This window comes from Zeugodacus cucurbitae, chromosome 4 (assembly GCF_028554725.1).
Source record: "Zeugodacus cucurbitae isolate PBARC_wt_2022May chromosome 4, idZeuCucr1.2, whole genome shotgun sequence".
Lineage (NCBI taxonomy): Eukaryota > Metazoa > Arthropoda > Insecta > Diptera > Tephritidae > Zeugodacus > Zeugodacus cucurbitae.
In genome coordinates, this window is record NC_071669.1 from 19,827,769 (window position 1) to 19,839,435 (window position 11,667).

An 11,667-nucleotide genomic window follows, 5' to 3' on the forward strand; every position below is an offset into this window, starting at 1 on the left:
CGATGGGAAAAGTGTTTTGGGTTCTCATATTTTGTGTATTGTCTACGAAAGAAAGGACGAAGGAACACTGCAAACACACACAGGCTTAGCGACTTTTGTCCAACTAGCTCCCGTTGTGTGTGCGTGAATGAGTATGTGAGTGTGTGTTGGTGAAACACTAGTGGTGATTTGTAATAGAAAGAAGATAGATCTCATGCGGACATTGCAACGATTATGGATTTGCGGGGTTGCTTATAAGCCACCTTGAGATTAGTGCGAATAGTGTGTGGAGTAGGAGCATAAGATTACAGTGCGAAATTGTTGTTTTTGTAGTTGTTCCAGTAGTGATTTGTTGACCTTGTGCAGACCTTGAACGCAGTAGGACTATTTTAAAGTGTCCAATTGGTTTTGAGAAAACAGTTAGTAGATGAGTGTGAGCATGTGTGTATATATTTATATCTTAAAATAACTATTTATGTTTCTATTAATGTATTTTCGCTGTTGTAAGTATTACAGTTCAAATGCGCAAACTAAGGGTCATCATTAAAATAATTACCAGCAAGTTTTCGACCTTCTCGAGAAAATAACACATTATCGAACATTTTTCAAAGTTTCAAATTCAAATTTTTCTATTAGTTTTTAAATTTTCATGAAAATTCATTACCAAAATATTTTTATTAAATGCTATAAATATTATAAAGATAATGTTTTTTTAAGAAGTTAAAAAAATACGAAATACATTTATTTTGAGTTTACAAAAATTATAAAATTCATAAAAAAATATTTAATAGTCGAATTGTCGAATAAAAGTGAAAAGTTTATTTTGAAAATTATTTTTAAAGTTTTTAATTTTGAAAAAAGAAATAAATTTTAATAAATATTCGAAAACACTTTAATTTTTGTAATATCCTCAACGAATTATTTTTTTTTATTATATAAATATTAAAATTAATTTTTCAAATTCTTAAAATATTTTTTAAATTTTTGAAAATATTTTGTTTCGAAAATTATCGAATAATTACATTATTTTTTATATTTCTATGTATTTTATTGTATAATGGTTGTTAATTTTTTAGTTCTTAAAACTTTCTAAGTTAGAAAGTGAAACATATTGCCCATTGTGAACCTAAAACATTAAAATGTAATCTATAAATTAAAATTTTGAAATATTGAAGAATTTTCTAATCAAATATGGATTGAAGAAAGTACAAAGTGTCATTATCAAACATATTAAAATTTAAAAATTGAAAACAACATTTAGATTTTTAAAATAAAAAATAAAAAAAAAATAAATGAAATTATAAAAAGAAATTTTTTTAAATATTGGATTATTTTCTAATCAGATTTAGATTGTGGAACTTAAAAAAAATTAAAATTTTTTTTATTAAATTTCACAAAAAAATTGTAATACAAATGTGTTTTTAGAATTAAAATTATAATATTTTTTTTTAACATTTTATTTAAAAAAGTTTTTAATTTTAAATTTAATATTTTTTATGTTAGTCTTTTTTTAATATAAAATTTTGATTTCATTGAACATGTATTTTTTTAATTTTACTAATTTATTTGTTTTTAATTTCAATTTATTTTTTCTCCTATTATTAATTTTTGCTGTAATAAAATCACTTACCATCTTTTTGTAACCTTCCAAACTCCTTTTCATCAATGAAAAAGTCCAGTTATTTATTTTTTAATTCAAAAAGGTTCATACTTTATTTATTTCATTATGTTTTTTTGTGGATTTTTATCAATTTTTTATATATAATTTAAATATTCTTCTAACTATTACAAATTAGTGTTGTGTTGTTGTATTAAAACTAAATATACTAACTAAACAACAGGTTTTATAAAATAATTTACATTTCGCTTAACGGCTAAGTAAGTACAATTTTCGCTTAACAGTATAATTACCGTTATTAAAAATTAAGTCAGTGCTTTTTTCGAAACAAAAATAAAAAATAATTATAATAAAAATGCTTACAAACTAGTTGTTAGACTACTTAGGTAAGTTATTTACAATTAATGCTATGTCTTCCGATTTGTTGTTCTTTAAATTGTTATTGTTTTCTTTAAATCAATATTATTTTTTATATACAAATTTTTGAAAAGTATCATTATGTTTGGAAAATTTAATTTCAATTTCACACTTTTTGAAAAATGCTCTCTCCGAAGCATACCTTTAGGTGCACGAACTTAGCCTATTGTCTTTGCTGCTAATTACATATGTAGTTACTTAAGTTATATAATTCGTTGGTTTACTATTTATGTACTTAGGGTCCTCGGTAGTAATACTTGAAATTCTATCTCGTGATCTCTCCTACACGCTAACGCCCCCTGTATATCCCTTGCATACTTTCGCTTTTACCCCCGCTTAACGCTCTCACTCCCGTTTTGATAATACGCTTACGCTACGACACGCGGTCACATCACAGTTGGCGCCCACTAAGCGTACAAGCTCAGCTTCGGCTGATGATAGGTGGGGTAACGCACCGCCAGCGGCAGCTCATTACCCACACTAAACACCTGCGATCAGTGTGGATTACGCATTGTGTTGTTGCCTTGCTGCTGTTGTTGTTGTTGTAGTTGCTTTTGTGCATTAGCGCCCATGAAGGAGCGACGACCCGTAGTCGCTACACCATTACGTAAGGGCAATGCTGGCGGTAGTGGTGGCGGTGTTGGCGTTTTGGAGCAACGTCCCTGCTCTAACGGCATCGAATAGTGTGTGTTGCTGTAAATATAATTGGCATCCATTACCTCGCTAGACGCATCACAATCGCTACGTGATGAAGTGCCATAATGCAACGGCTGTTGTTGTTGCTGTTGCAGCTGTTTTTGTTGTTGCTGTTGTTGTTGGTTGAAGTGCTCTTGGGTGAGACGCAGCTGGTGTTGGCGTGCTTCGCATGTATTCACCCCGGGCGAATGCATCATTGGCACATCGGCATACGAGTAGCACGACTCGCCGACATCCAACGTAACGCCGGAGTGTGCGAATTGCGGTTTCGTGTAATGGTTTACGCTCTGCTGCGTTTCCGCCACGTTGCCGTTGCAGGGTTTAAGCCGTAGCGAGTAGGATGCGCAATCGTCAATGCTAACACCCGCTTGTAGCGCTTTCTTCTCGTTCAACACACTGGCGGTGGGCACTTGCAGCTGTTGTAGATTCTTCTGTGCATCGGGCGCGTTCAAGTCGTTGATGGGCATGGTGCAAAAGCCGTAATGACGTGCAGCCGGGTGGTGTGGTGTGTAGGTGTTCGAGAAGGTCGAGTGTATGCCCAGGCTGCAGGGATGATGTTGATGGCGCGTGATGTAGTCCTCATCGCAGAAAGTCTTCTGGTATTCACGTTCTTTACGTCCCAAAGCCGAGTTACCCCAAACACCGCTGCTGATGTACTCGCGGATCTTGCGGCGACAACGGTACAAAATCAGCGCCAAAGCGGTGAGTGTGGCAGCCGAACCGACGAGCAAAGCACCGATCAAAGCCTGTTTGCGTGGATCGGTGTGCGTACAACCCATAAGCGCCGGATTCAAGTTGCGCAAAGCTTCGCCATGCAGCCGTTCGGGGAATGCGCAGTATACCTCAGATATGGCATCGTTTGTGCCGTTCTTCTCCACCAACAAATTGCGCAGCCACATGACACGGCAGTCGCAAGAGATCGGATTCTCCGAGAGATCGAGTGTGATAAGATCGCGCCATGGGAACAGCCCCTCAGCGAGTGTGGTAAGCGCGTTTGCTTTCAATATGACATGACGCATATTGGGTAAACCGCTTAGAGCACCTTCTTGCACCTCATGCAACATTTTGTTTGATGACAGATTCAAGTATTCCAAATTACCATTTGTGGAGAAAGCGCCATTCATAATGCGTTTCAACCGTAAAGCGCCATTGATTTCCAAACGTTTCAATTGCTTTAGACCAACGAAAGCACCCTCAACGATCACCTCAAAATCATTCTGACCCAACGCCAATTCCTCCAAACGTACCAAATTGCTCAAACTGAAGGTGGGCACACGTGTCAAACGATTATCGGACAGATCCAGTTGACGCAACGCCTCCAAGCCCTTGAACGAATCATGTGAGATATTACGTAGTCCAGCGCCACGTAAGTCCAGACGCGTTAAGGCCGGCACATCTTGGAAAGCCGCCGCGGGCACACTCAACAAAGTGTTCATGCCGAGGAAAAGCTCCGCCAAACTGGGCATGGCTTGAAAGATAACCGGATCGGGCACCGATGTCAAAGCATTATCATCCAAATACAAGATACGCAACTGCGTCAAACCGTCAAACGCTTTCGGATCCACAAAGCCAATGCGGTTTTTACCCAAATTCAGCTCCTCAATTTTAGCCAACGGCGTAAAGGTGCCCAAATGCAGTTCGGAAATTAGATTACCGCGTAAATTCAACACCGTCACCGCCGACAGCCCAATGAATGTCTTATTGCTGATTGCGCCGATCTTATTGTCATTCAAATGCACCTCCTGCAGTTTCCTCTGATAGGCGAAGGTGCGCTGCGGTATGGTCATCAGGTGATTCGACGACAAATCGAGGAATGTCAGCTCGGCATAGAATTGTATCGATGAGTCGATTGTCTTGATTTTGTTGTTGCGTATCACCAACCGCTGTATGGATGGATTCAACGCGATGGGCAACACATCCAATTGACCCTCGCCGCACTGTACGACCAAGGTGTTGTCATCGCACTGACAACCGGCTGGACAGTTAGCCAAACCGCTAGCTGTGGCGGTCAGCAGCAGGCAGAGTAGTGAAACGTAGGTAATGCTTGTGAGTTGCAACATTTTGTGGTAAGTATATATGTACGTGTGTGAGTGTGGTTGCTTATTAAGCGTTGCTGTAATTTTAATTTTGTTGTTTTTGTTGTTGCTGTTTGCTATAGCGCATACGTTGCTTCGTTCGTGGTGTGCAGCGTACTTAATGAGTGTTGGTTTTATAAGCGTTCCATTGCTGCAAGAAAGAGAAGTGAAAGAAGTGGAGATGATTAAATAATGCGCTGAAGTGGAGTAAATTAATTCAATGTGAAATGTATGGAAATGCAGCAGATAAGTAATGCATAAAAGTAATAAAAATTGGAAAATGTGAAAAAAGGCAAAGAAAATTTCATTTCTGTTTATGGCTGTGTGTGTGTGTGTTAAGGGTGACTTATGTGCAGCGGAGTTTCCGCTCTGCTGACAAATTTATTTCTGTGCTTTGTAGTGTTAATTAATTGAATATCTTTTTCTTAGTTGTATAATAAAAACAATTTGAATGAGATTATTTAAAATTATTTTTTTGTTAAATATTAATGTGTTTTTTGGTCTTTTTGAAAAAATAATTGGAAAAATTTTAAAATTTCGAAAATCTATACTTTAAAAATTTGGTTCCTCAGAAATAACTTGATTATTTAATACATTTAAATTTTCGACCACATATTTTTCAAAAATTTAATATTTTCAACACTCCTCTATCTTATTTTTAAAAAATACGCATGAAGATTTTTTGTCTAAAAACTCCGTAGTTTTGAATATAACTTTCAAAACTGAAATTTGTAAGAAAAATATAATTTTCGAATTTGGCGCCTAAATAACTCATATTCTTATTAGAGACAAATTCTATGGAAATTCAATAATTCCACAATATTATTGCTATTTGAGAATTTTTTATTACAAAAATTTCACTTTTTAGAAATTTGAAAATTTTTCTGTTTGAATTATCTCAAAACCAATTTATTTTAAATTCTAAAACTTGTATAATTTCGCATTTAAAGCTGTAGTTGTCTAATAATTTAATACTGATTTTGAAACACCAAATTTGTTTGAAGATATTTGGACCAATAACTAAATATAAAGCACATGTAAACACTTTATCCATAATCACTCTTTGCCTTTTAAGTTACTAAACTTAATAAATATTGGCTCTAAAAAATAACTATTTTGATATGTGAAACTGGTGTCGTAGTGGCTTTTGAAATAGCTTTTCATTTCCTATTTCATTATTAATTTTTTCTTTATGTAATAAAAATTTTAAATTTATAATTTTTTTAAACAAAATTTAGTATTCAATATTTCAAAAAATTCAGTTTTATTATTATTCAATTTTATAACTGAAAATTTTTATGTTTAAAAATTTAGTATTTCTAAATTTAATTTTCGAAAATTTCAATATTAAAAATTTTCAATATAAAAAATGTTTGTAATTTTCTTGTCAATTTTTTATTAGTTCTTAATGCATTTTTGAAAAAACACAATTTTGAAAAAACTAAAATTTTGTGCTTTTTTAAATTTTTTCAAACTTAGAAGTGTTTCTTTTCTAACCAGTCACACATATTTTCACGTATCAATATTTTGTGTCTTTCCAAAATTCATTTGAACTTGTTTACAGTTTCACAAACACTAAATATAAATTTTGAAATACTTTTTAAGTATTTTCAAAATTTTTCTCATAACATAATTTGCAACACAACCAACCTTTTCCAACTGGCCAGCTGTAACTCGTACACATTAAAACAGAGTTCTCATGCGATTTTTATGATTTCTCCAATTTTTCACACGCACTTCAATTGCAATTTGAGTGATTTTGTATTTTCACTGTGATTTTCAGCACTTAACTGTTTAATAAAGCACTTCCGTGGCAAACAGAAATGTTTGTTGTTGCTAACGTTTATGTTGTTTACTTTGCTGTTTTTGATACAGTTATTTATTTTTCACAAATATTCATGGTTTTTAATGATAAAATCACTTGGTGAGTTTCAAAATTATTTTGAACACAATTTTGAGCAATTTTTGCTTATTTGTTTATGTTTTTATTTTTCTTATATTGAACACACTTATTAGAATTTTCCGTGCAATAGCTGCACCGTGAGCGATAATCCAAGTGTTCGCTTTAATCACGGCTTTGCTAATAAACGAAATAAAAAATTTGGCACTTTTTGTCGACTGTCGCGCTTTCTTATGTCTTAACTCTGCGCGCTCTACATTTATAGACGACTTTGGCGTTTGATTTTTGCTAAGTTTCGAAAGTGTTCGAATTGGTTTCTTGGTTAGTGAAAGCCAAGTATAGAACCGCACACGGCCAAGCAACGAACTACACTAAAATTTGAACGAACCTAGTGTGTTAACAACACCTCGGTGTGCTGTTGTGGCCCATGGAGAAGCGGCCAAGCGTAAATAATTCTGCTACCTAACCAGCCAACAAGCAACGGACTGCAAACAAGCGATAGTGTACGGAGAATACCAACAACAACCCTCATTGGAGTCTTTGGAGTGCAAAGCGCGCTCAAAAATCAACGTTTTTTGACTTCGGCGAGCACAGAGTTGCTCGTGGAATTGCAGCCGGAGGTAGGAAAACCAGTTTGAGAGCGTTCTACCAAGCGTTTCAGAGAGTTTCGTGAGTGCTTGTACAAAATACTTGGAGAGCCAGCACAGTAGACTCACATGTAGCAGGCAGCGGACGGCAAAAAGGCAGCTGCATTTGCGGTGAATGCTCACCAATTGGTCATCCAAGTCAAGGAGAGTGTGTGACTCCACACTAGCACTCTCACAATATTAATGAGTGTACTCAGAGCGTAGCGCTTCACATGCATTTACTCAGCATGAGTGCGCCAGTAGAGGTCGCTGTGCACATTAGCTTCACTGAAATGCATTCAATGCCAATTCGAAATGCATACAATGCGCTTCCTGTCTGCTCTCTTTCACTCAAACTCATTTGACACACGCACTCAGTTACTCAATGCTCAAAGTTTAGTTGTTTGTGTATTTGTACGGCTGACCTTTAGTTTTGCTTAGGTCTAAAATGCAGCTGCATGCCACAAGGGCATTTTTGCTGTGGCATGCTGCGTTGTTGTGCTGTCAGGCAATTGGAGTTGCAACATCATTGCCATAGCGTCGGCAGTATTTACGTAAAGTTCTTGTTGACGGCGTGTAGCAAGTGGCTGGGAACGTAGTTGTTAGTATTTTGATTTTAAAAATTGTTTGTTAGTTTGCGAGAGAATATATTTTTTAGATTAAAATAAAAGTAGAAATTTTAATTTTGTTTAAATCGTCCAAAATCGGAATCATTGCGGAACAGTCTAAAATATTATTTTTCAAAGAATTCTTAAAAATTTCAGTTTAACTTGAAATAGGCGCAAAAATTACCTCGAATTTATTTCGAAAACTTTTGGAAAACAATACTAAATTAATTTGTTTTTCTAAACAATTTTGAAACTTTTCGAATCTCTAAATAGCTATTCAATTACACTGCGTTACAAAGTACCAGTAAACTCTAACTTGTGTGGATTTTGCTTAATATGTGATTTAGAAAACGGTGAACTTATTAGTCTAGCAATTTTTCAAAACAGTTTTACTGAATGATGATATATTGGTTATCAGTGAATTGATAGGTTGAGGTTTTTAGAAACAACATAATGTATCGTTACGTAGAACAGAAGCTTCGTTAACATAACATAATTTGGTACTTTCAATATTAAAACTTGAAAATAAAATTCAATTAATTTAATTTCTTATGTAGATGCAACTTTCTATAAAATATTATTTTTAATTACCACTGACTTGAAGTCAGATATCCAGTAGAAAACCAACGTATCATTAAATGATCTTCGCCAGTTCTTATCAGTATATTTGAAAGTCTCAAGCTCAAAATAGTTCCAAATTATGTTATTATTTCAGTTACATTGATTTTCGGTTGGTCAAATTAATTGAAATTTAAGTCCTAACTGAGGTATATCATTGTAGAGGAGCTTCTCCTCAAATATTTTATAAATTATTCTATCGTTGTGTTCTTAATAATAATGATCATTAAGGTCAAATAGGGTGAACTCAATAGAACAGTTGTTGATATCCAGACAGTGCTATCATATAGTAAAAACTATCTTAAGTGAATTATTAATTTGCAATTTCTCCTGAAAACTCATTCTCAAACGATGGACGTTTTAAAAAGCCACATGAGCTTTTAAAGACTTGATATAATCATGGAATGGAAATCTTTTTTGGAATTAATAGGGATACCTCACTTGCAAAATATAATCGTTAATTTTTGCCATAGTGTATCCAAGATTTCTGTACCATATATAGGAAAAAGTACTATTTGACAGAAAAAATTCATTTTCATCATAATTATAGTCAAGCAAGTACGAAGTACATTTCAGATTAACAATGTGTTGTTGCTGTTGTAGTGGCATAAAACATTCCTCAATTAATTTTAAGAAATGCTGCTGAATTGACAGTTCTTGTTCGGAAAAGGCGGTCCGTTCCGATTTCGTACAACCGACTTTCGTACCATTGTCTATTATAGATTGTCTTTGATACGTCTAATAACTAAATGTGGTCAGGGGGTAGGCCCTATCCGTTCAATTGCGTAATTTATCTAATTAAGTCAATAGTTTCCAAATATTGTATTAGAAATATCGTTTAATCATAGTTTAACCATTACAGAGATAACATTTGACTCTTACAACTTCAGATCATTCCGCCTTTCAATAGAGTTCAAACATGACGGGTGCTTTTTCAGACGTATGGATTTCAATGGGACAATAGTCATCATTCCTGGACGCTTTAATTAGTTTCTTTTTTTTTTTAATTTTTCGACTGAAAGAGAATAAACACAGTTGCATATTATCTCCATTACATTTTTCTGAGATCACTCCAATAGAAATAAAAACGTTTTTCGATTTATTTATTTCGATTTTCACATTTTGAAACTTCAAGGTCATAACAAGTCCTCAGCAGTTTTCCATCCAGCTCACATACAAAAGAGTTGAATTCCAAGAAATCAGAACTAGTAGTCCAAAATTAGCAAATTAATAGCCTTTTAAAAGTCATTTGACAAATCCATATGCAAAATTCACACAAGCGCCTTTAAACCATTCAATCTTGCGAAAAAATCGCTTTCAACGCCAATTAAACGCTCACTTATGTCGGGCGCTTACTAACAGCAATTTACTCCCTTGTCTTCGAATATAGGTCGAGGCAGCTACACACGTACTAAATATATACGAGTACATATATTTGTATAGCGGTACTTAATGCATCAATCATGTGGCAGCGGCAATAATCACCGCATCCACCGCAAGTGAAAGTATGCTCACATGCAAATACAAACACTCACACACATTCACTCCCATCGTTGAATGCAAGTAAGCATGTGAGCATGTGTGTGGGTGCTCGCGTGTGCAGACTCCGCGATTAAGTAGCAAATGTTAATCTAATATTAGCCTGACATAAAGTGTTCCGAGCACTTGAAGGACGCCACTAACCGTGCATTCAAGTATAAAGTACTCATTACCAATCAAATACACAAGTACATATAAGTGTGTATATGTATGTTCGAGTATGAGCTACTTTAGTATGGCAAAAAAGGCGCTCCCAACACCCAGTGAACATATTGGTAATTAAATATTGAGAAGGTCCTTAATCAATATTGATAGGAAATCGATAGTGTTTGCAAATCTTGAACTCATCAAAGGGGTGCTAAGTGAAGAACGCAATATTTTCTGTATATCACATGCGTTACTAGTTTTAGAATATTCATTATTTGACCATTGATCTTATTCGTAAGCGGTAAAACGCCTTAGGTTCATTAAATGACAAAAGCATAGTAGTGTTCCGGAGACCAATGACATATTCATTACAACGGAAGGAACATATACGAACTTGGATAAGATTTTGAAGCATTTTTTTTTTTCAAAAGAACTGAAGAGTTAGGTTATGTTAATTATAAGTATTCTCAATTTTTTTAGCAGAAAAAGTTTCATCCATAAAGAAAGCCTACGAACATATTCGGAATCATTTCTGAAGTAGTAGATTATTGAAATGAAAACAAACACTTCCAGGGCTGATATGCATTGCGGCTCAGAAATGTATATGTACATCTCTTCTTGAGGTACCAATTCCAGCTCACTTATAGATTCTAAAAACTTTCCTTAGCTTTACTGAATGAATAGAGATTATCTTGTTGTAGTCAATAAACTTACTTTATATCAATGGAAACTCTTGAGATAACGGTAAACCATATAATCGAGTTCGGAAATAACCCCTATCTAAAAAAGTTCTTTGTCCGGAGTACCTCCATATTATATTGTCATCGAATTTTGGGATACTCGCACTCAGATATTCAAGTCTTTTTAGTTCGAGTCTCCGTTTCCAATTTAATTTCTCGATATTACATTTCTTCATTCGGGAATTGAACAGCAAATGATATGGCAGAGTATATACATATTTCGTAGACTGTAATAAGTAAGAAGTACCACTTGAACATTGTATTTTGGGACGGAATTGTTTGTTGTGATTCAAGCTTTCCGAAAAAAGTTAAGGATAAAATAAGGGTGCAATACTAATGTTTTGAAAGTAGCTTGATCTATATTTTTGCATAGGACGCTAGGACTACAGTTTTAGTCCAGAAACTCAAAATTGATTTTTAATAGTCTTATTTTATAGGAGTTGTGATTCTAAATCTGTGGCGTAACTGAGACGTACTTGAACACATACTCATTTTGTTTAGATTGGTTACTATAAATGCTAGAATAGAATAGTATGGATATGATAGAATAGGATAGGATCGGATTAGAGAGAGTAGGATGTGATAAAATAGAAAAGTAAAGAATTATATAGGATGGGATAAGTAACAATAGAATAGTAACGATTGAATTGAATTAGTCAGGAATAGAATGTTAGAGTAAGAAAAAATAAGATAGAAGAATTTAG

At 34.3% G+C, this 11,667-nt stretch overlaps 1 protein-coding gene across 1 annotated transcript; it reads right to left on the reverse strand.

Moving 5' to 3' along the window:
- Nucleotides 1–1,694: 1,694 nt before the first annotated feature.
- Nucleotides 1,695–7,070, reverse strand: LOC105216484 (leucine-rich repeat neuronal protein 3). The gene is made up of 2 exons (XM_011191003.3): nt 6,436–7,070; nt 1,695–4,936 (listed from the first exon to the last, which is right to left on the reverse strand). The coding sequence occupies exon 2, from the start codon at nt 4,768–4,770 to the stop codon at nt 2,509–2,511; it is 2,262 nt and encodes a 753-aa protein (XP_011189305.2). The 5' UTR covers nt 4,771–4,936; nt 6,436–7,070; the 3' UTR covers nt 1,695–2,508.
- Nucleotides 7,071–11,667: the final 4,597 nt, after the last annotated feature.

What these genes read in the sequence shown, in the direction of transcription:
- LOC105216484 (XM_011191003.3), bottom strand. Translation starts at nt 4,770, where the DNA reads ATGTTGCAACTCACAAGCATTACCTACGTTTCACTACTCTGCCTGCTG.